Genomic DNA, 24,177 nt, shown 5'->3' on the forward strand with positions numbered 1-24,177 from the left:
TGGCGTTCGAAACATCTGGTGTAGCCGTAGATGACAGTGAAGCCTCGACTCTGAAGAAGTCTAAACAAATAAAGGTAGAAGATGGAGCAGACAAGCTGCCTACAAGAGTAGAGCAAGATCAATTAAAGTCTCAAGTTAGATCAGAACCAAAAGCCGAGGAAGTTCCTCTTGAAAAAGTTAAMGTCCCTGACAAACCAGCTTCATTTCCTCCCAAATGCATGAACCAAACCGAAACAAAAGATGGAGAACTTTCCAGGACGGTAAGAGTAAAACAAGAACATGGAGAAATTAGCCAGATTTTTCCAGAAACAAAACAGCAGAAAGCAGTCGCAGCTGCAACTTTGGTGGAGATACCGTCTGAAAAACATCTCATCACTGATGTTGGTGACTTTAAGTCAGACTGTTTACAAAGATCTACAGCTCCTGATAACCTGGAGACAAATGTTGAAACGGTAACAAAGAAAATGTTTGACTCAGTCAGTCCAGATGAGGTAGAGAACAAGGTGAAAAACCTCACAACAGACAAAGCTAGTGAAGATAAAACACAACAGAGGGTGAAACGTAGAGAGAAGTCACCAAACGAAAGCTTTACATCTAAAACAGAAACAATTAGAGGTGGTTTTCATGACGTTTCCCAGACTGCAATGATGGAGCAGCAGGAAGCAAAACAAAAAGTTTCAAAGACACCGGTTATGGATGTGGTGTATGAAAAATCAATGCATGCACGCACCCAAGAGATGCTAGATACCACACAKACATGTATRTCCCCTGATTCTCAAGTAAAAGACGTTAGACCAGAAGAARCTGTTTATACGTCAGGTGATGTTTCTGTTCTAATAGAAAGATCCACAAAAGATCAAATACGTGCATTAGATCAGCCTGAAGAGATTGAAGTGAATGTTAGGGAACTAAAGCTCAAAACAGGAAGAAAATCATTTGTTGAAGCAGAAACTTTGCAAAGTCAAGATGAACTAATCAGTCCTACAGACCTTCCTTCACAAATTACTGCATATAGAGGAGATAAATCTGATGCTACAGTTCAGGCAAAGACGGTTCCAGCGAAAGAAAAGGCAGCAACTATTAGTTTAGGAAAAATAGTCTCTCTGACGTCTACACCCAATGTGACGTCTAAGGAATCGGACACAACTGAAGGAAGAAGAGAATATYTTAGAGATTCAAAGTCGTCAGARCAACCAATTGAACCCAACATGTCTGCTGGTGTTCGACGTAAAGACAAACAGGCAGAGACAGAACTAACCCAAGGTCCGCCTGGCTTTGAGCCCTCAGTAACAGATAGACCCAAAGTCAGCACCACTGGCTACCCATCAGAACACGCCAGAACCACACCACATATCCACTYCATGCTTCCAAAAACACACGAAACCAGAACCGAGGCAGAAAGCCAAGGAATGCAGTCCGTCACAGAAACGAAGGGTCTGACTGCGGAGCCAGAAGAGACAGAAAATCTCTTTCTTCAAGAAACATCCAGAGGTACAGAGGAGGAAAACTATCACTGAGCACAAGTTTCTGATCTGAGCACCTGACATCACTTCCTGTGGGGATTCTCCACATCCATATCACCGTCCAGAAGGACCTCCATGTCATGTCACCCATTCTGTTCAAGCACAATCTGTCTTCACTTGCCTGCTACGTTTCCATTACAAATGTGTCCAAAACTATCTTGATATTCTGCTTTTATGTTGGAAAAAAAAAACGCAGTTTCACAATTGTGGTAATTCCATTAAATGAGGAATGCAGTTAAAATCACATAATTAAGTTTGTTCAAGTCTTTAAATAAATAACAGTGACATCATCATTATGTTATCTTTTCTGCCAGTATTATCGTCCATCTGGTAATCACATGTCTTGTGTTATGCAAAAAAAAAATTTCCATTGTAGTTTTGTGAAATAAACTAATTCCAATAAAGCCAAAAAACCAACTCATTCTAGCACACAAACTTTTGACTAAAAATTTTTTTTTTTTCTGTAAATTGTGTGTTTCCGTTAACATTTATTATCGTATTTCGACTTTGTGCAATTATAAGATCAATGGAAATTTGCTACTGACCATTTAATTTCACAAATTGGAATTGCAAAAATAAATTAGCTTAATGGAAACATGCCACTTTTGAAAAAACTAATGTTTTTCTATAAACTTTTTGYGCTAGGATGAGGTGGTTTTTATCCTTTAAAGAGACTAGWGTATTTTATAAAACTGMAATGGAAGCATTTTTTCGAGTCACACCAGTCGTGATGAACAATCAGATKTTACAACTTAGGGAAAAGATGAAGAAAACGACAGGTAGGCGGATGATGGAACGGCAAGTTTTTAATGAAATATTGTGTGAACAAACTTATTCATGTGTGATTTTATTTGTATCTTATTTAATGGATGCACCACAATTGGAAAAATTTTGTTTTTTCATCATCATCACAATATCAACAAAGTTTTGCACACATCTGTAATGGAAACGCAGCTGGATTGCGTTGGATTTTCCCCCTTGCCGTTTCTCTAACTCTTCTATCCAGTGTGTGTCTGAACCAGTGCGGTGAGGCTGTTTGGTTTTCCAGCTGCCTAAAGGCTGGTTTTTCTTTGCCGTGCTTCTGTTCTTACCTCTGTCTGAATGTTTGTCTGATTGTTGTCTTATTYATCTTTTAAGCTGTTGTGAAGGAGAAGGAGTTGTCTCCAGAACCCAAAGAAGTGAAGCCAGCTCCTCCTCCAGAAGGTATTCAACTTTCTTTGGTTTTAAAGGCATTCGTGACAGAATGCGCTCTTGGAAAAAAGCAAATCTTTGAAACTTTATCCTGAACGCCGAGGTCCRAAAATGATCTCTTGGGTTTAAACGTCTCTGAGTTCAGATTAACATGTTCTTAAGACGTTTGTGTACATTTTCATCTTTTCTTTGTACCTGAAGAAATMAAACCAAAAGTTGGAGAAGCCCCCAAAAGACCTGAAGTTACTCAAAAGAAAATCCCTCCAGCAGAGGAAACAAAACCAGGTATTCAGACAGAAAAYGGTTCAAGGAATGTTTGGGTGCTAGTTTGCCAAACATCTGATTAATCTAATTAATCTCTTGAAAGTGGTCAAGCCTGTTGTGAAGGCTGAAGAACTGACTAAGGTGGTTCCAGARGAAGAAAAGCCAGCTCTGAAAGGTAGAGGACCTCCAGAGAACCGTCCTYTTTATCTTTTCAATTAAATCCATCTTTTAAAACCTCTTATTTCATCACCAGACGTTCGTGTCTTTACTAATATGGGTCATGTTGACCTTTTCCTCGTTAGTGCAACAAAAGCATGCAATTTTTTAAACATCTTGTTATATCTCACCTTAATTCTTCACCTCTACTGTGCGATAATTAAATGTTTCCTACAGTCTTCAAGGAAAACGAGTCATATTGTTATTAATAACCAAAACCTAATGAGTTTCTTCATTATCCTTCTGTATTAGATGAAACCAAAGGACCGGTCCAGACACCAGGAGGAGTCCAGAAAGGTAAGACCTCTTCTCACTGTACCTCGAAACAACCAGCAGATGGCAGCAAATCTACACCTGAACACAATGTTGGGCGCCAAAGCAAACCATCACTAATTGCTGCTTTGTTATGCTCAATACAGAAATTACTTGGCATTAACTTGAGAAATAAGCATCTCAACTAATCAGWTATTTGACTTTTAAGAAAATGGACCCTGATTAATTGCACTATCAGCTGCATTTTCTGCATTATCTTGCAGCTTATTACTCACAAGGCAAATAGCATGTATGATATGCTAGCACCAGCACCAAAAAAATGCATCAGATTGCATTTTTTTTGCTTCTGAATAAGAGAGGAAACAAGTTCAAATTCAGATCTACATCAGAGCGTGATAGTTTTAATGTAAAGCTACCTTACAGCTTTCTTTTACACTATAATCATTTTCAGCTAACAGAAGGTAAAAATTAAATCATGGTTTATGTAATCATGGGACGTTTCTGCTCTAAATGTATAATATAAAGTTTAAATATGGGAGACATTATTAGCTGGATAGTCCAATTTGAAGTGGAAATCTGTTTTGATGACGGCGTTATGAGTTAGACGGATGTGCAAAGTTTGGTTTACAAGTGTTAGCAAACACTAAATATGCACTATAATGAATACGGCCAAGAATGTTTTCACAAATATAAAAGAAAATGAGGTCTGTGCAGTTTTATTTTAAATTTTCTCATTGTCTTAATTAGTTTAAATTACCCTGCAGTGCCTTGCAAAAAGTATTGATGTTACCTGACTTTTTTTCACAATTTATCACTTCACAACCACCAACTTTAGTGTATTCATTGGCTTTTTAATGATTTTACAAAAACAAGTAGTGTGCAGTTGTTTTCAGTCCCCTTTACTTTGATACTCTAAAATAAAATCCTGAACATGGGCCAGTGAATCCACCAGTGTTTAATATGATGTTCGATCTTTGTTGAAATACGTTGGGATTTGTGGTTGTAATGTGACAAAATGTGAAATATTATTTCTCTTCTTATATCTCTGTGTTTAGCATATTTGTTGAACACTTTCTACAACGTTATATGTGTGTTCTGTGTTGAAAGAACTGTGATGTCAGTCCTGTGTCATTCAGTAATGTCAGACCTTTACTGCCTCAGAAACTGTTCAGCACAAAAAGGGTAAAATACAAGTCACAGAGGACGGGACGTTTGAGATTCCCACCTTGAAGAAAGCAACCAGAGTCATGAGGGAAGTGGAAGAGGAGCAAGAGGTCGTCACACTGAAGAAGGTCCCATCAGTTCCACTGACAGAATCTGAAGAGGAACAAAAACCTCAGAAAGTCACCAAAACCACCGTTTTCCATGCCGAAGAAATGGTGCAGGAAGAAGAGTCTTTTGAGATGTCTGTTGTCACCAGACGGACTGTTGAAGAAAGAAAACCCAAAGAGAAACCTGATGTGGTGAAAAAGCCAGACGTTATCAAGCCTAAAGTGGAAGAAGAAAAAGAAACTCCAAAAGACGCTTGGACCCGCCAGAAGCCCGCCCCTAAAGATGAGAAACCAGAAGACAAGTTCTCTCTTAAGAAAACCCCAAAAGCACCAAAAGAAGAGGAACCTGCTCCTCCCAGTGCAGCACCGAAAAAAGTGAAAAAGTTGCCCTTATCTGAAGCTGAACCAGAAGTAGTCAAGCTCAAACCTTTTGAGAAGCCTGTTGAACCTTTAGAAGAGCCAGAGAAAGATAAGAAGGAGAAGCCAGAGAGAGATATTGTGCCTTTCCAGAAGGGAGAAAGGATCCCGCGAGAGATGGAACCCAAAGAGCCAGCAAAGAAACCTGCGGAGGCACTCCCTGAGGTAAAGGAGCCTCCAACTAAGGTACCAAAGCCAGCAGATAAAAAGAAAGCTCCAGAGAAAGAGCCAGAGGAAATCAAAGCACCAACTAAAGGGAAGAAAATCCCAACAGCAGAACAGGAAGTGGAAAGCGTCAAACTGAAGCCCTTCTCCAAACCTTCCAAAGAAGCTGAGGAGCCTGAGAAGAAACCACCAGAGGAGAAAGACAGGAAACCATCTGATGACCTGCAGCGCCGTCGCACCAGTCCTGATGAAGAACCAAAAGCAAAAGAGCCAGAGGCCAAGCCCAAGAAACCTGAGGTCCCTGAAGCTCCTGAGAAAAAGCCAGAGAAGCCAAAGGAGGAGGTAGACACAGCTCTAACAGAGAAGACACCTGACAAGAAGCCTGACAAGAAGCCTGAGAAGACTCCAGAGGAGGTCAAACCTAAGGCTTTGGAGCCAAAGAAAGGAGTTATACCCAAGTCTAAAGAGGAGAAGGAAGACGTAGCACTGAAGCCAGCGGAGCAGCTCAAAAAGGCAGAGCTGAAAAAGACTCCTTCTCCTAAAGTTGAAAAACTCAAGGAGGTAGAAGCAGCTCCGGCTGAGAGGAGGCCGAGCATTGACAAACTTAAAAAAGAGCCAAAAAGCGTTTCACCCAAAGACTCCGTTGAAGCTGCAACTCTTAAAAAGGTCCCAAAGAAACCATCACCAGAAGAGGCAAAGGCTGTCAAACCAGCAGAGCCTGGCAAAAAGAAAGTTCCCGCAGTGAAGGAGATCTCTCCCGGGGCTGTGCAAATAAAGAAGGTCGCCACTCAGCCAGAGGAGGAGGTGTTTGAAGAGGAGGCAGAGGAAGAGGCTGAGCTGGAGGAAGAGGAAGCCTGGGGCTGGGAGCTGGTTCCACGGGACAGCTATGGCTCAGAGGACTGGGAAGGTGAAGGAGAAGAAGGTGCCTTGGAGGTTCCTGGGGTAACCCAGAGAGGTGAGAAGGTGGCAACCCCAACGTGTTGGGTGGCGACCAAGAAAAATTTGAAAAATCCTCCATTCATGCCTTCAATAATCTCCATCCATTCCCACCATGCTTTCCATCTAAATCCCTCCTGCGGATCATTTAGTTATGTTTTTTACGTGTTTGTGTCCATCACATCCATCTCTTCCAGACGGTTTTGTTAAGTCATCTGCGTTTRTCTGCCATTTCATTCTCATCTGCCCAACATGTGTTCATCCCACCATAACGCCATCTTTACATTCATGTCATCACCTAATGGTGTGAAAACTGTGTCATTGTGAAAATGTAATAATAATCATAGTTCATTATTCTGTTTGTCTGCCTTCATTTAATTACTTCATGTCTTYAATTCCTGACGAAAACAACATTGCATATGGCCATCCATTTGCTTGTTCATAAAAAAAACAAACAGTTTCATTGTTAAGCAGTAGATTAATGGTAATTGTTTCTAAACAGAGGGGCAACCGGCAGAGGAAGCAGGAAGAGGCAGAGGCAGAGGGCTAAAACGTAAGTGTGCTTTTTTAATGTCCACACCAGTTCTCAAAAATATCATTGTTTAGACTCATGTCTGTATGTWMAAATCCTCTTTCAGCCAAGCAGACRCCATCGCCCGGAGAGGGCAGAGGTCGGGGCATGAAGCCTGGTGGCAGAGGCGGCCCCACACCACCAGAGGAACCTTTTGCAGGCTTCAAACTCAAAGCTGTTCCCCTGAAGTTCATCAAGAARCTTGAAAATATTGTCCTCAAGGAGGCCGAGTCCATCGGTTCATCGGCCGTGTTTGAGTGTGAGGTTTCACCCTCTACKGCCATCACCTCCTGGATGAAAGATGGCGGCAACCTGCGTGARAGTCCCAAGCACAAGTTCACTTCTGACGGCAAAGATCGGAAGCTGCACATCATTGATGTSCAGCTGTCCGACACTGGAGAATACACCTGCGTGGCCAAGAATGCTGGAAAGGAGATTTCTTGCACTGCTAAGCTCATAGTTGAAGGTAATCCAGCTGCATTTGGTTAATCATACCAACGCTGTTTCAGATACTTTACGAGTCTTTTTATTTGGCCCTCTAGACTTCAGAGGGAAACGCAACTAGAACCTTCAGGATAGGGCTGGACAATAAATCAAAAACAATATGTATTATCTATTGGATATAGTATCAATTGATAATATATCCGATAGCATGTTCAATAACTTCACTAAACTCCAATTTACAACCACATATCATTCTGGGGGATTTAGACAAAGGAAAGGCTTTAGCTACTCAAACGATCAAGACTAGCTAAGCAAGGTTGGTGACATGAAATAAATCAGTCACTCATTCTTTGGTTACCAAGCAACAACCTGTTGATTAACTTGTGGTTACCTAGCARCAACCTGTTAAGTAACMTGCACTGCAGCAGTTTAATGTTTCGCCACYGTCCTTCATAACTGCTTAAAAATAATTAACAACAGCAGGGAATGAAAACTGTGGATAAAACAGGGAAGGCCCCACCACTTTCTTGTGAGTTTTACAATATTTAGAKGTTTTAAACAAAAACAAATTGGAAAGTAATGATATCGGTCAATATGAAACTCTGATAYGTTTTTCAGTCATATCTTCCAACCCTACTCCAGTATAACAGTTGTGTCCTTCATACATTCACTCCCAACCAGCCCTCTGAGAACATTCATGATCTTGACTTGACCGTCTTTCTGTATTCTCGCAGAGCTTCCTGTAAAATGGATCAAGGAGTTGGAACCAGAGAACTCGGCCATCCTGGGCCAGCCCATCTACATATCCTGCGAGCTGAGCAAAGAGAGGGACGTGGTCTGGAAGAAGAATGGTGARGTCCTCAAGAAAAAGGAGGGCAAGATTCAAATCAACATYATTGGATTGCAGCATGCCGTGACCATCCAAGGCTCCACGCTAGAAGACGCTGGTACCTACACCTGTGAAGTGTCAGGACAGGAGGACGTCGTGACCACCACAAACGTCAAAGTRCTCGGTAAGACAAAGGGAGGTGTCAAATACATGTATATTAAAACAGAACTGGAAGTTAGGTGACCATGTCAGCCAATGTTAGGACTAATTCCTATTCCTCCGTGACCTTTACCCTCCATTTTTCAGAGGTATGGATCCTTTTATAGGGGGAACAAGGAGTAGCCATCGTCTTTCCCTTCAGCTGGGCTGTAAGGGGTCTTTTGGATGGYTGCATGACCATTATTCCTTGATCCCCAAAGGAAAAAGGGYGCATACCTTATTAGYATGAATGAAAAATGTGAAGGTTGGGCCAGGGCAAGGACAAAGCAGGAGTCTTCTAGAATCTAACCTTGAAAGATTAGATAAATTAACTTCAGACTAGGTTTATTTTTGGTTTMTCTGCCAACTCTCACCAAATTAATCACATTGTGAATAGTATGCCAATCTCTGACTAAGAGATATTTAACTCCAACAGAGATTATTAAAGACTGGATAGTAAAACCACTTAGAGACCAGCATGTGAAACCAAAGGCCAATGCCACRTTTAAGTGTGAGCTCTTCAGAGACACTCCCAACTGGAAGTGGGTCAAAGGAGAGAACGAGCTCACTCCATCAGACAARGTTGAGATCACGAAGGACGGAAAGGAGCTGACGCTGACCATTAAGAACTGCCAGCCGGACGACRTAGCAGAATATGCCMTGGAGGTGGAAGGACGCRTCTATACCGCCAAGCTAACGCTAGGAGGTTGTATTTCTTTCGACTGCTATCCCCTGAAAGAGTTTCTACAGGTTAGTATTGACGGTGTTACATATTTACAAGCAGTAAATACCTGTTTCCAGAGCGTGAAGCTGAGATCCTGAGGCCTTTGGCCAGTATAGAGGTGGTAGAGAAGGAAGATGCTRCATTTGAAACAGAAATATCTGAGGATGATGTTCCAGGAGAATGGAAACTCAAAGGAGAGGTTTTGACCAGATCTCCGGTATGACTTTTTCTCATAAGGTTGTACRTAATATATGTCAGCGTTGACTATTCTTTTAATAGTAGTGCAATGTAATCATCAGACGTGTGACATCCAAATGGAGGGTACGGTTCGTAGGCTCACACTGAAAAACTGCCAGTTGGATCAGGCCGGGGAAGTGTCATACCAGGCCCTGAACGCCATCACAGCCGCAATGCTAAATGTCAAAGGTAAGAGGCGTTCCTGGTCCCCCACAAAACCCCAATGGAGCCTGATTCTTGGAATTTAGCTGTGAAAATAAAGGTGTAAGGTCTGCGAGGAATCAAATAAAGCCGAAAGGCATATCARAGCAGACCTTAGACCTTTATTCAAAAGGGCRGATGAGCCAGGTAAGATGAGAAGGAACTCCARTGCTCGTTTTGTGGGGTTAATAGTTTATCCTGTCATGTTGTTTTGTCTGTCCTATCTATAGAAAATATAAAGATATATGTAGATCTGTTCATTATTATGTCAGTGTCTTTCAGTCCTGTGTTTTGTATGTATTCCTTTCAGCAGTGCCCTGTCTAGTTTATAGTTTCCTTATATTTAGCTAATATAACAACATTTASAAGATCTTTGAGTTGGAGTTTGCAGAGCAGAAGTAAAGTGAAGCTTTCTGGAAGAAAAGARAGATGTGCCATCATCTTCAACATTTCATGTCAACTGAACAAGAGGTTGGACACTTGAATCCAGTGACTAAGAAGTGCCCTGATGACACCGTTTATACTCTACATCTGCAGTCCTTGAAGACCACCAATTGATTTTTTTACACTTATCAAAGAGCTGGAAGAKGAGTAGAGTCCATCTGAAGAACACCAGAAGAAATCTCTAACTAGCTTTCTCCAGATTCAACCAGGATCACTCAGAACGTAGATGACAGTGTAAACAGGGCTCTGGCTGTTGACTGTTGTGTTTTTGTGTTGTTCTGTTGTGTTTGTTGATGTGTTGTGCCCTGTGTCAACCCCACCCCAACCAGAAATCGAGATGGACTTTGTTGTCCCGCTGAAGGATGTTTCTGTGCCAGAAAAGAAACAGGCTAAGTTTGAATGCACCATCACCAAGGATGTCGCCAAGGTCATGTGGTATAAAGGGGCTGACATCATCACCCCAGACCAAAAGTACGACATCATCGATGATGGGAAGAAACACATGCTGGTCATCAACTGCTGCGAGTTTGATGACGAGGATGAATATACAATTGAGGTTTTGGGCAAAACTTCCACAGCTAGACTCACCGTCGAGGGTAAGTGCCAGCTTTCCATCACCGAGTGTCAAAATGGCACAGAGATTAGCCATTTTGACTTAACTCACTGAGTGGGTTCCCTCCTCCTGTATGAACATGTTTTATGAATATGATTGTAGGTATCAGGCTCAGATTTGTCTCACCACTAAAGGACCAAACCGTAAAGGAGGGCAGTACAGCTCGCTTTGAGCTGGAGCTCTCTCATGAGAACATCCCTGTCACYTGGTACAAGAACGACGTTAAAATYCATCCGAGCAGAACCGTCGTCACTCACACGGATGGAAAGAAACACATACTAGAAATTAAGGACGTGACTCTMGACGATATCTGCCAAATTAAGGCCGAGGCCAAAGGAATTCCTTCCATGGCCAACTTGACAGTTATAGGTATCCACATTCACTCAATTCTTTGCAAAGTTTCTCCATGTTTATGTCTGTTGAGGTCCCAAAAATGCCTCATTCTGTCTGTAGTAAGAAATTGTTGGACTGTGTTGTCTGTCTGTTCCTCCCATCCGTCTTTGTTGAGTTATCTTCTGTTGCATGCATTATTTGTCGTACATTCGGTTCGAAGAGTCATCATAAATCTYCCCGTTCCAGAGGGAGATCCCTACTTCACGATTAAGCTGCAGGACTATACTGCAGTCGAGAAAGACGAAGTGGTTCTAGATTGYGAGCTCAGCAAAGACGTCGATGTCATGTGGTACCACAACGAGGCCGAGATCAAGGCCTCAAAGATGGTGGCCATCAAGGCTGAGGGCAAGAGGAGAACACTAATCATCAAGAAAGTTGGTGACAAAGATAAGGGACAGTATGTATGTGACTGTGGGACAGACAAAACGACAGCYGAGCTTCACATCGAAGGTAACTGACTCACCCRTGTTGAGCCACCTTCATCTCCATGGATCCTCATCACCTTCACTTTCACCATCTTCTAACCCCACCTCAAAGCATCTTTTTTCTCATAATTTTTTGAGTTACTACTCTGTCATCTTTGTTCTCTCCAAGAGYAAAGCTTCTAGCTTCACCAAGTGATTCTGGTCTTTTGAAAACCTGGATATTGTCTCTTTTGAAGCAGAAGCACTCTTGTCTTCTTTCTAGATTCTTTTGCACACAGCTACTCTAACAAACCATCAYTTCTTTATTAAAAAACTATTTTATTGATCTTCATTGCCTGTTGGCCAGTTTGGTTCTTTATGGTCCAAAGAGTTTGGCCTTAACCCCGAATTCCCTTTTATACTTCCAACAAATAACACTACTGTTTGTCTACTTTCACCTACCGTCTCCATATCTGTGTCAGTTAATGTTGTATCAGTTAATGTTGTCTTTGTGTTGAAATTTTTAATGTCTCCAATGAGAGAAATTTGTCCCCTTTCTTGAACGCCAGCTCGGCACATCAAGGTGGTTCGGCCCATGTATGGTGCCGAGGCCTCAGAAGGAGAGACGGTTCGATTCGAAGTCGAACTCAGTGAGGACGACGTTCACGGCCAGTGGAGGCTAAACGGAGAAGTCCTCAGTCCTTCTGCTGTACGTCCCATTAAACCACCTCTCTGACCTTCATGTRACTTTATTTTAGTTGACATGTTTAATTGAGGAATTGCCAGCTCCTCCATCAGCTTCCCCCCATCCTAATCACTCTTCATTGATTGCTCATGTTTTTGGTAAAATACTCAAGTTTGTTGGCTGCTTGCAGGACATTGAAATTGTGGAAGATGGCGCCAAACACACTCTGGTTTTGTACAACTGCAAACTGCCCCAAACAGGGGAGCTTGTGTTCACCGCCGCCAACGCCAAGTGTTCTGCTAACCTGAAAGTGAAGGGTGAGCTTCCTCTTCCAAAACTGTCAAAAAATAAAAGCTGAAGCTTGTCTTCCTGCTTTTTTGGCAACTACAAGATAGCACAGATGTAATAGTGATTTACAGTTTGGGGTAAATGCTATTACASTGCATAAAGGACCAACCATCCGTCATTGTGGTACCTTCAGGCAAACTGGCCTGATYGAAACACTCTCCCTTTAATGTTAACTCTTTCCTTCTGAACCAACAGAGCTTCCCATCTCTTTCATTACMCCATTGGCCGATGTGCATGTGTACGAGAAAGACGAAGCTAAGTTTGAGTTGGAAATTTCACGAGAGCCCAAAAGCTTCCGTTGGCTCAAAGGAACTCAGGAATTGTCAAACGACGATAAGTTTGAAATCCAAGTAGATGGAAAACGACACACTCTAGTCGTAAAATCTGCCAAATATGAAGATGAAGCCAAATACATGTTTGAGGCTGAGGATAAGAGGACGTCTGGAAAACTGATTATTAAAGGTAAATTGAGTTGGAGCCTCTGTATTTTATCACACAGGGATAGTTTTATTTGGACACCACTCACTGAACGATGTGAATGTTTGCTTAAAGCCTTTAAATTATAAAAATTATCAGGAAAAATCAACAGCTGAAACCTTTGTGGCATTGAGAAAAACTCCAACAGAGAATATTTCAAATAGTAGATCCAGGAAAACTGCATAAAAAATGTCCCTTCTTTTAGTAATTCAATTCATAAACTCATAAACTAACTAAATATTAAGTACAGTAGATTTGTTACATACAGACACAGTTCAAGTGTTTATTGCTGGAAAGTTTGATGCCAGCTTACAGCTAATGATCCAAAAGAAGAATTTTATATAAGACAAATAAAAATATTTTTATAGAGGAATGTTCTGACCATAATATGGCCTATAACTGCAGCTGGAGTCAGAGCTACAAGAACCACCACACAAAGATGTATCCAGGTTATAGTCTTCAACTATTGATTTTCTGGTATTAAGGCARCCCAGAACCAGAGGCAACTTCAGAAACTTCAGAATGCTCTGCACCRTATGGAGAAACTATAAACTATATATCTGTGGATATGTTTGTTAAAGTCTTTRRGCAAACATTTTCAAACATCCACACAACCTCACAATCACAATCTTCCCAACTGGAACAACATTGTATTTACTTCCCTGTAAATGTAATTTTTTATCAGGTATTCGCCTTGAGTTTATCAAGCCGATTAAAGACGTAACCGTGAAGGAACGAGAAACCGCAGAGTTCAGCGTTGAACTGTCTCATGACAAGATTCCAGTAGTTTGGTACAGAAATGAAGTGCGCCTGCACCCCAGCAAGCTGGTGCACATGTCRGAGGAAGGCAGATCACACACACTGGCCTTCAAGGAGGTCACAATCGATGATACCTCCATGATTAAGGTGGAGGCAATGGGAAAGACATCAGAGGCAATGCTAACTGTTCTCGGTTAGTATCAGTCTCCCTTCAGCAGGATGTGAATTCTGGCTGTTGATCAGCTGAAAACAAGATTAGTACCTCATCTCTGTGGTTTTAGTTTTGTTTTGAACTGCTTGTTACGGGTGTCTGCTTGCAGAGGGCGACCTCTACTTTACAGTAAAACTCCAGAACTACACCGCGGTCGAGAAGGACGAGGCGATCTTGTCCTGCGAACTGAGCAAGACCGCCGCCGAGGTCAAGTGGTTCAAAGACGGTAACGAAATCTTTGCGTCCAGGAACGTTCTCTTCCAATCCGACGGCAGGAAGCGAATGTTGGTCATCAAGAAATCGGCGAAGAAAGACAGGGGGGCTTACACCTGCAACTGTGGCACTGACAAAACCACAGCAGAGCTGGACATCGAAGGTAATGAATGCCTGCCGCCCTCCAGACCCCGACATTACCGCAGAGTCGGCGTCACTGAAACCTCACCTGTACCTGGACTGATGCTCACCTCGGTCTCCATTCTTCATCTTCATGTCTTCAACTTTCACTTTGAGTCTTTTAACACCTCATGATTCAACCATAACCTTTAGGATTCACAACATTCTTCACAATAATTCACTTTTAGCTCCATGTTTTCGTTTCTGACTCTCTCTCTTTGCACCATCGGTAAGGTGCAACACCCCGACCRGTTGCATGCMTTCATGTCTCKGTCTGTCCCCATCATCTCCATGGCAACCGTTTTCTCACGCGGACTGAGCCTCGCTCTGGTTTTGCTCTAAACGCGTCTCTGAACCTCCACAGAGCGCAACATTAAGATTGTCCGCCCGCTGTACAGCGTGGAGGTCACAGAGACCGAGACGGCCTCGTTTGAAACGCAGATTTCTGAAGACGACATCCACGCCACCTGGAAACTGAAGGGCGAGACGCTCCACCCGTCTGCTGTAAGATAACGCTGACCAATCCTCTTACGGGAAATAAATCCATGTTTCCCCAATAAGAGTTGATGTTTTATTTTTGACGAAACCTCATCTTTCAGTTTTGTTGTGCACGGTCAGCACTCCCRTTTGAATGATCGCTGACCTGTGGGTGTTTGTTGTCAGGATGTGGAGATAAAGGAGGAAGGAGCACGACACACTTTGACACTCTTCTGCTGCAGAATGGATATGGCCGGAAGCRTTGACTTCTCTGCAGCGAATGCAAAGTCTTCAGCGCATCTCAGAGTCAAAGGTGACAAAAAAAAATCACAGACACCTGGTTAAAAACGGSCGTCGCTTCTTTTTATTGACGGTTCTGGGAACCAGCTTCTTCTTATTCCGGATCGGGATGCCTTATGTTCGTATTGTGTGTTATGTCTTTATGTTGTTTGTTGAGTCGCCAGATTTTATCGTTGTAATTTTATCCCAGTGGAATCGACGTTGGTGAAGATTCCTCAAATCGCATACCTCCCCGTGAAATAAAACCAACATTTAGTTGCTTCTTTTAACATTTGGTAGATATAAATATTTATGTTACTTCACAGGTGGAATATCTCCTCAGGTATGACGTGGAGAGATACAACCAATAAAGTTTAGAGGTTGGCGATGAACATCTGCAACAAAACAAACCAAACCAAGAAAAATTAGGAAAGAATACCCATAACTTTTACTTCACCATGAAGCCAAGATATTTCAGATTTAATTTCATGGACTTTATGTGTTCTATTGAATTCTTGCTTTCCAGAAGAAGTTAGATGTTTAAGTGATTGTAATGAAGATCCTTGAAAAACTGAGTCCATACGTGCGTTTCCATTACAAATGTCAATATGTTTCCTGTTGGAGACAAACAGGAAACATCTTGRCTYCACTCTGAGCCACAGGAAACTTAAGTCAAAGGAATCTGAGTGTTTTTTCGAACCTGTTGTTTTCATATCGTCCAGATGGTTTTGACTTTATTCAACACAAAAATCWCCACATAAACCGATGATGTGGGATGCATMTTATATTTAAACTGATACCCAATGTTATTTACAGGTAGCTATGTTGCTTCAGATGCCTAGAGTGACTATAAACACATCCGCTGGCTGTCAACAACACTGTCAATCTCTCTTTAACTGGCTGTTAGTGGCTTTAATTCAGGCATGTGAAGAAGCCTGTTGTAAATACTTCAAAGTGCTTGTTTATCCAAACGGACATCCTGAAGCTCCACTTGGCCCGTGTTACCTAAACTTCCTTAACCGAATTACTTAGTTCTTCAATGAAGTGTTGGGTAACTCCCGCCAGGAGCGTCACATTCTCCTTTTCCAAGGAAAATGCAGGCGTGATTGACAGGAACAGATTGACTTCCCCTCATGGTTTTGGCAGACGTGRGCCGTTAACCAATCGGGCCCCTCAGTTATTTTAGAACCTGGATGCCTTATCAAGCGCAGGTCCTCAGTGGTTGGCAGTGGGAGAGGTCATGACCCTGYGACTAACTGGTTTCCTTAGACGTTGCTCCTCTGACGYCAGGTCGTATGCTAATGAGCCTGGCCTCAGTGCCAAGTTGCATTGCGGCTGGCTTCAGTCGCCCTCCGCGCACCCAGCACCCTGTCGTTACCTCAAACACCATGAGGATTGGCCACTGAGGATCTGCTGCRTCTCTGTGGGGATTTCTTGGAGTCTATTGACCAGTTTGAGGGGAGGGACTGACCATGTCTTCTCCCCAACCCAAAGGCCGGGTGATCTCCCTGGTGAGGCCCCTGAAGAACATCACAGTGACTGCCGGGGAGACCGCCACCTTCCAGTGCGAGCTGTCCTGCGACGACATCCCCGTTGATTGGTACCTGGGGGAGACGAAGCTGGAGTCAAGTGACAGAGTGAGTCCCGTCACACCTGACACACCTGTTTGTCCACTTCCTGTCCAACCCAGGTGCTGGCTCTGGTCCAGAATCAGTCCCCYGTGTTTCCCTGCAGCTTCCTGTGCTGCGACTGCCTGTTCATATAAGGTCCTGCAGGTGGAGGTTCGGAATTACAGCTGAGCATTYGATCCTGGTTTTGAGATAACGCAAGCAGGGGGTGTTTTCTGCCCTGCAAGCGCTTCTGTGGGTTTATTTTTAACAGCCGCCAGAGGCCGCAGAGCAGGGCAGGTGGGAACTGCAGATATTTGTTAGCTTCAACTTTACATCTCTGGGCAAATGTCTCGCTAGTTCTGCTGGACCCGGAAAGAATTTCCTGTCATAAAGATRTATTAATTTGATAATATAGGGCAACTTGAGACCTTCTTAGGAAACCCAATCCCTCTGTGCAACATGCGGAAGGGGAGTAGGACACTGGGAAAAAAAATCTGGAAAAAGTCAGAATTCTGAGATTAAAGTTGGAATTCTGAGATAAAACAATCAGACTAATGGAAAACAGTCTGAATTATGAGGAAAAAAAGGTCAGAATTTTTATAATAAAGTTGCCATTTTGAAAAAAAAAAAAAAACCTCTGAATTCTGAGAAAAAAAGTTCTGAGGGGAAAAAATTTCAGAACTCTAAGATTAAAATGATCTTCCCCCAAACAGCTGCTTTATTTGAGAGATGAGGGAGAATTTTTTAAAAATATTCTCATATACAGYTTTGTGCTCTGACAGGTCCTGCATCACATACAAGCAGGAGTTGAAATCTGTCATCAGGGGTTAGAGGTCCTGTAGTTTAAATTTGAGGAAGGAAAGCAGCTGTGCTTTTCAGTTTTAGCTGTTAGGRCTCTGTGGTCAGGCCATGTATGAGCAGCTCATAGAGAAAATGTTCAGGCCAGAGTGAATGGTCAGTATAATGAATGGTGAGGACTGATATGATGTAGCCAGGAAAATCTGAGAAGATGTAAGAAAGAAGGACGTTAAAGTATAGGAGAACCTGTCTAGCCAAACAACACCCAGAGCAAATCCTGTTATCCTGCATTTCCATTACAAATGTTCACAAAACCATGTTAAGATTCATCTGTCGAAAAAACACACTTTTGCAATTGCAGTCTTTCCTTTAAATAAGAACCGCATCGCATGTGAATAAGTTTGTTCACGCAATAAGTCATTRAAAAACACGAGGTCCATCCTCCTCCTATCACTTCCTGTCGTCKTCTTCGTTTTTCCTGCCAGTAGTAACATCCGGTTGTTGATCACATGACCCGTGTGATGAGAAAAAAATGTTTTCATTGCAGTTTTGTGTGAGTACGGTCCAAACTCCTTACCAGTTGGWGGCGATAATGCTTCCTTTTGTTGTTTGTCAATCAGCAATTAAACAAAAAAAACTTTTTGTGCAAAATACACAAATTTTGAWATAGCCACAAAAACACCTCATCCTACTGCAAATTTTTATAGAAAAATGTGAGTTTYTTCTGAAATTGGTATGTTTCTTAAGTTTTTTTAAGCAAATTTATTTTCTTAATTCCAATTTGAGCAATCATATGGCAACAGAAACACAGCTAGTGTAGCAGGCCTGTTCTGCAGCTTAACAGCTGTTTAGTAGTTTAAATTATAACCTTGTTAGTTCAACCTGTTGATTTATTAAGTTAAGCAATACTTAAATAGATGATAATATTCAGCATGAGATGGTCTTTCCTGATGTCCCCAACAGGGCAGATTGTGATCATGGCAAGTTGTTCTTCTCTAGCTAACCTGACAGGCACAGCTCAGGGCCTCAATAACCCTTAAGATAACTCAAGCAGGCCTTTWWATTTTTWAAGGCTTTTTTATTATTATTATCAATAATAAAAAAATAAGCTAAAAAGTTTCCCATACAAATACCTCCTGTAAAGTAAACCTTGTGTAACCAACTTTGTTGAACCTTCAGGTTGTGTTCAAGGATGAAGGAAAAACCTACAGTGTCACGGTGAGAGACGTCCAACTGAGTGAAGCTGGACGAGTCAAACTCACCGCCAAAGACTTTGAGACGGAGGCCACCCTGACTGTCAAAGGTAAGGCTCCCACTCAGTTACTCTACTGGAGACACCTGGTTTATAGACCAGATTTACTCAGTTGAAACGTTAGAATTCACGCTGTAAAGGCCAACCTGTTATTGTAACTACAGCAGAGGCTTTTATTTTGGTGACTTTCTTGTTGAGGTAGCTATGGTAACGGAACAGAAAGGTTAACATCAAACAGCTTGAATTTCAATTAGATGTTTTCAAATTTTGGAAAGCCCTTAAAAATGCACAGTTTTGTAATAAAATGCAATATGACATTTGATCAAAAACCTAAATTTACAAAAGTGTTATTTACAGTTGAAACCAGATATTTTCAAAAACCTAATAATTTTTCTCACTATCACAAGCTAAATCAGACTAAACTTTTATTGTTGTAGGTCAGTTAGAATTTCCAAAATTGTTTCTATTCGATAAATGCCAGAAAATGTAACATGAAAATGTTTTTGATTTTTTTGTAACTTTCTTTGTATATTGTTTTTAAGCATTTAATTTGAGCAGGAAKGTCATTTACCTTTACACAATTTAAAGTTGGAAACATTATTCACAGTGAGTACACCTAATAAAAATACAGACATTTTTTTTCTCACTGTCTGAAGTTAAATCAGACTAAACTTTTATTGTTTTAGGTCATTTAGAATTGTTAAAATAATTTCTATTTTCTAAATACCAGAAAACTTTTTTTAAGATGTTTTTGTAACTTTTTGGATATTTTGAGCAGGAAGAACATTTACTTTAACACAAATAGTTTTGATTGTTTCAATGTCCATCAATCCATCCATTTTCTTTACACCCTTGTCCCTTAGTGGGGTCAGGAGAGGTGCTGGTGCCTATCTCCAGCTTGTYTCAATGTCATGAATGCTTATTATTCCTAATTTCTCAATGACTTATTTGATCTGTAACTGAAATAAAGGTTGACTTATATTTGTTTTATGTGAAACAACAACATTTTAATGCTTTGTTCTTGAACCAGACATTTCAAAGCATACAATTTTGTTGTATTTTAGTTTAATGTGCCCCTTTGTAGAATACACAGTACCGTCACAACATTACTGATAACAGTAATAATAGTGAACTGAAACTTGAAAAGGTCTTGAATTTTACTGTGGGACAAATGTACAAGCACTKCATGTAAAATACCTAAAGTAGGTAAATAGAAACTGAACCGTTGCCCTTTGCGTTTGTACATCCAGAGCCGCCTGTCGAGTTCACCAGACCTCTGCAGGACCAAACGGTGGAGGAGAAAACCACCGCCACGCTCGAGTGTGAAGTTTCSAGAGCAAACGGAGAGGTCCAGTGGCTCAGGGACGACCAGGAGATCCGCAAGACGAAGAAGTATGAAATCCTGGCAGAGGGCTGCAAGAGAACGCTGGTCATCCACGAGTGCACGCTGGACGACTCGAAGACCTACACCTGCGACGCCAAAGACTTCAAGACGTCCTGCTTCCTCACGGTGGAAAGTGAGTACAGCTGGAAGGGGAAAATTATAGGTAGACATGAAAAATATTATTTCAAATGCAATAAGAGAAACTTCAACCACTTGGAAAACTCACGCAGAGACGAAATAATTATTATTTTAGTTATTGATTATCAGATTAAAAAATTGGCTCATTATGCAGATTTCTCATTGAAGGTTTTTACAAAATATTAGAAATACATTAGAATATGCAAATAAGTAATTAAATTTCAATTTTAGATAAGAAAATAAACATTTTATTGCCTACATTAGTTATGAAAGGCATCTTCCTTAATCAAAACTAATAATTGGAGTTAGGAAACCCTAGGGGTGAATTCACACCAGCCCTGTTTGAGCTTCACTTCGTCATAGAACCAAAAATTCAAATTATCTGTTAAAGTAACTGTGTGGATCTCGTTTTGTGTGGACAGCTGCCCGTGTCGAGTTCTCCAAGCCTCTCCATGATGTTGAGGTTCGGGAGAAGGAAACTGCCAGGTTTGAGTGTGAAGTTTCCAGAGAGGACGCTAAAGTAAGAAAAGCACTTTTCTTTTTATYTGTTCATCAGAAGCTAAACCCAGTTCTCCTGTCTGAGTAAATSATCTTCTTCCTGCTTTCTCCACAGATCACCTGGCTGAAGGATGGAACTGAAATCAGAAAAGGAAAGAAGTATGAAATTATTGCACAAGGCCGCCAACACATCCTTCTCGTCCACAAGGCTGCGTTTGATGACGAAGCTGAATACGAATGTGACGCACAGACCTCCAAATCCTCCGGCATGCTCACCGTTGTTGGTAAGAAAAGAAAAACAAAGATCAGGTTTTCTCCAGTTGGGAAGAAAAAACAGGAGATCACATAAAGTGGACTGACACCAGAGTAGAGATGGTTCTGATGTTCTTGATTTTTTTTTAAATGTTCAGTTGTGTTAAGTTTTACTCACATTTCTGTTGATCTACTGTTGCTCCAGTGGGACACATAGTGGCTGTTGTACATTAAAGAAAAAATTCAGCCAATAATCACAGAAATTTTCTTTAAAAACTTTTGAAACTCAGAAAATTTCCAAAAGTTGAAAATTAGTAGAGTTATTATTAWTATACATTGCCTGTTTTATGTTTAAAGATGCATCTATTTAATTAATTAATGCAAATTAATAAAAAAAAACAAATAAAGATAATAAAAAGAAATTTAACAGAGCATTACTTAGTATTGCTAATCTATCCTTTGAGCTTCTCCTCCTTTTTATTTCTTACTTTATGAGGATAAATCGGTTGGGGCCAGCAGATGTTAATAGATTTTTTTWAAGGTTTTTCATTCTTTTGCTATAATTTAAATTTGTAGACTAAAATATTTTCTAAATTTTGACCARCTACATATCAAGACATTCTCGATTTATTGATAACTGAACGTTTCTCTGCTGAATCTTTTCCTGTCGTTGCAGAGGAAGAAACTACTTTCACTAAAAACCTGCCGAACGTCGAGGGAACGGAGACGGACAGCGTGAGGCTGATCTGTGAGATCTCCAAGCCCAACGCTGACGTCACCTGGTACAAAGGCGACAAGGAGSTGCCAGACGGCGGCCGCTAYGAACACATCRTCGATGGCAAGAAGAGGATTCTCCTCATCAAGRACCTGAAGACAGACGACGCCGGAGAATACAGCTGCAGGCTGAGCACCGGCACCAAAACCWCCGGAAWCCTCAAGATCAAYGGTAAAGACTTTTAAAAAGTCATGTTTAGTTGTTTACCGCATTTCAGCAACAAGGCAGTAAAATATAAACAAAGCAATCAATTAGTAAACAGTAATAAACATTAGATTTTGTCAAATGCCATMATCAAAATCGTCAAGCAAATACACATCAAATTATTCCTAAATGTTTCAGGAGTTTTGTTTCTGTTCAACTGGAGAAAGTTGTGGCACATCCACACTTTTAAATGTTCAGTCCTTGGATGGGTTCAGAGTCATCTGGTGGCATCATAATGTAGATGTGTTTATTATTTCTTGTTATAACCTGAGCTGGTGGGAGCATGCAGATATAGAATAGGAGGAGCCCCATGATTGAGYCCTGGGAAACCCCACATGAGAAGTTACTTATACACAAGAACACAAAGAAGTGCTTGTTCTTTAGGGAAAGTGATTCCTGATGTTTGTGCTCTAAAGCTTATTTATAAAAAAACAAACATAAACAGCAGTAAATGAGCAAGAAGCTTCATAAAATGTCACATAATAACATCAATCTGGTGTTTCTGTCCTGCAGAACTGGCTGCTGAATTCCTGTCCAGACCTCAGAACCAGGAGGTGGTGGAGGGTAATAGGGCAGAGTTCACCTGCACCGTCTCCAAGGAAACCTTCAGTGTCAAATGGATGAAGGATGGCAAGGAGCTGGAGTCAGGAGACAAGTACGAGTTGGTGAGTGACGGCAAGAAGCGCAGTCTGGTCATCAAGGCGGCCGAGCTCAAAGACGAGGGCGGATACGTTGTGGCGATCGGAGAGACGAGAGCCAGCGCTGACCTGACTGTGGGCGGTAAGTAAGCTTCACCCACTGAACAAACGAGCCGCTGCAAGAACCTCGGTCCATGTCGTCAAYGTTCACTCTTCCCTGCAGAGAAACTGAAGGTCATCACCCCTCTGAGAGACACAGAGGTCAAAGAAGGCCAGGAGATCGTCCTGAACTGTGAGGTGAACATCGAGGGAGCCAAGGCCAAGTGGCTGAAGAACGACGAGACTTTGTTCGAGAGCGGCAAGTATGTGATGGTTCAGAGAGACAACGTCTTCTCGCTGAGGATCAAAGACGCTCGGAAGGGAGACGAAGCCGACTACAGCATCACGCTGACCAATCAGAGAGGAGAACAGGCCAAGAGCTCTGGCAAACTCTCCGTCAGAGGTTGGTGCTTTACCTCCACTGACACAAGTTYGACTAGTAATATTATGACTTTATTCTCATAATACTGTCACTTTATTCTCATCTCATMTTATAAACAACTTAGTTCTCATAGTATGACTTTATTCTTATATTGTTTTGACTATTCTTGTAATACTATAACTATTCTTGTAGTTTATTCTTTATTCTCATAGTACTCTGACTATTTTCAAAATATTATGACTTTTTTATCGTCTTATTACAATGTTGGTTTTGTATTATTTCARCTTTATTGTCGTACAATTTTATTCTTGCAACATTGTGAGTTTATTCTTGTACTATGTTGACTATCTTCATAATTAAATGATTTTATTCTCATATTAATATTACTCAATTTTTAATTTAGTACAGTTTTTTTCTTGTATTACTTTGAGTTTATTCTCATAATATTATGGCATATTTTTATTTATTTATTTATTTTATTTATTATTTATTTTTGGAATTTTTTGTTTTTTTTTACAAACATGTTGAACAATGTCCACTAGGTGGCAGTGAAGCTCTGTTATACAACTTTTGATACAGTATAACTAAAAGCAACAAAAAAAACAAACAGGACAACTGATGATCGAGACGAGACAAAAATACTCTAAATTCTCACTATTGCATTTATTGGACTAGTTTATCACGAGATTAATGTCAATCTGGGATCAGTAATTGTAAACTGTGTGTTTTCCAGAGGAGAGTCTGAGGATCATGGTTCCTCCAGAGGACATCGACACTCAGGAGAAGAAGACCATCAGCTTCTCCTGCAAGACCAACAGACCCAACGCCACAGTGAAGTGGATGAAGGCCGGCCAGGAGATCACCTTCAGCAAGCGCATCGTCTACAGGGTCGACAARGAAAAGCACACGCTCACCATCAAGGACTGCACGCTGGCCGACGAGGGCGAGTACACGGTGGTCGCCGGGGACGACAAGGCCACCGCGGAGCTGATCATCAGCGAGGCGCCGACCGACTTCAACGTGCAGCTCAAAGACCAGACCATCACCGAGTTCGACGATGCMGAGTTCACGTGCGAGCTGACCAAGGAGAAGGCCGAGGTCAAGTGGTACAGGAACGGACGGGAGATCAGAGAGGGACCAAGGTACGGCGGCGGCAACTTAGCTCAAGATGAGTTTATTGGAAAACACAGGCAGCAATTCAGTG

General features: G+C 41.4%; 1 protein-coding gene across 1 annotated transcript in view; it reads left to right on the forward strand.

Annotated features, from left to right (window-relative positions):
• ttn.2 (titin, tandem duplicate 2) overlaps nucleotides 1-24,177 on the forward strand; it is a 228,210-nt gene that overhangs the window by 106,576 nt on the left and 97,457 nt on the right. Inside the window, exons 97-126 of the mRNA XM_017309405.1 lie at nucleotides 2,661-2,726; nucleotides 2,916-2,999; nucleotides 3,082-3,153; nucleotides 3,447-3,491; nucleotides 4,629-6,275; nucleotides 6,759-6,809; nucleotides 6,895-7,293; nucleotides 8,006-8,284; nucleotides 8,735-9,004; nucleotides 9,100-9,239; nucleotides 9,322-9,448; nucleotides 10,234-10,500; nucleotides 10,620-10,886; nucleotides 11,097-11,360; nucleotides 11,884-12,023; nucleotides 12,190-12,316; nucleotides 12,543-12,809; nucleotides 13,510-13,776; nucleotides 13,904-14,170; nucleotides 14,552-14,691; nucleotides 14,851-14,977; nucleotides 16,438-16,580; nucleotides 18,531-18,654; nucleotides 19,854-20,120; nucleotides 20,548-20,645; nucleotides 20,739-20,907; nucleotides 21,552-21,821; nucleotides 22,368-22,634; nucleotides 22,716-22,994; nucleotides 23,707-24,174. Of these exons, the coding sequence (XP_017164894.1) occupies nucleotides 2,661-2,726; nucleotides 2,916-2,999; nucleotides 3,082-3,153; nucleotides 3,447-3,491; nucleotides 4,629-6,275; nucleotides 6,759-6,809; nucleotides 6,895-7,293; nucleotides 8,006-8,284; nucleotides 8,735-9,004; nucleotides 9,100-9,239; nucleotides 9,322-9,448; nucleotides 10,234-10,500; nucleotides 10,620-10,886; nucleotides 11,097-11,360; nucleotides 11,884-12,023; nucleotides 12,190-12,316; nucleotides 12,543-12,809; nucleotides 13,510-13,776; nucleotides 13,904-14,170; nucleotides 14,552-14,691; nucleotides 14,851-14,977; nucleotides 16,438-16,580; nucleotides 18,531-18,654; nucleotides 19,854-20,120; nucleotides 20,548-20,645; nucleotides 20,739-20,907; nucleotides 21,552-21,821; nucleotides 22,368-22,634; nucleotides 22,716-22,994; nucleotides 23,707-24,174 (7,398 nt within the window). The remainder of the gene's footprint in view (nucleotides 1-2,660; nucleotides 2,727-2,915; nucleotides 3,000-3,081; nucleotides 3,154-3,446; nucleotides 3,492-4,628; nucleotides 6,276-6,758; nucleotides 6,810-6,894; nucleotides 7,294-8,005; nucleotides 8,285-8,734; nucleotides 9,005-9,099; nucleotides 9,240-9,321; nucleotides 9,449-10,233; nucleotides 10,501-10,619; nucleotides 10,887-11,096; nucleotides 11,361-11,883; nucleotides 12,024-12,189; nucleotides 12,317-12,542; nucleotides 12,810-13,509; nucleotides 13,777-13,903; nucleotides 14,171-14,551; nucleotides 14,692-14,850; nucleotides 14,978-16,437; nucleotides 16,581-18,530; nucleotides 18,655-19,853; nucleotides 20,121-20,547; nucleotides 20,646-20,738; nucleotides 20,908-21,551; nucleotides 21,822-22,367; nucleotides 22,635-22,715; nucleotides 22,995-23,706; nucleotides 24,175-24,177) is intronic.

The sequence above is a fragment of the Poecilia reticulata genome, linkage group LG2 (assembly GCF_000633615.1).
Source record: "Poecilia reticulata strain Guanapo linkage group LG2, Guppy_female_1.0+MT, whole genome shotgun sequence".
Taxonomy (NCBI): Eukaryota; Metazoa; Chordata; class Actinopteri; order Cyprinodontiformes; family Poeciliidae; genus Poecilia; species Poecilia reticulata.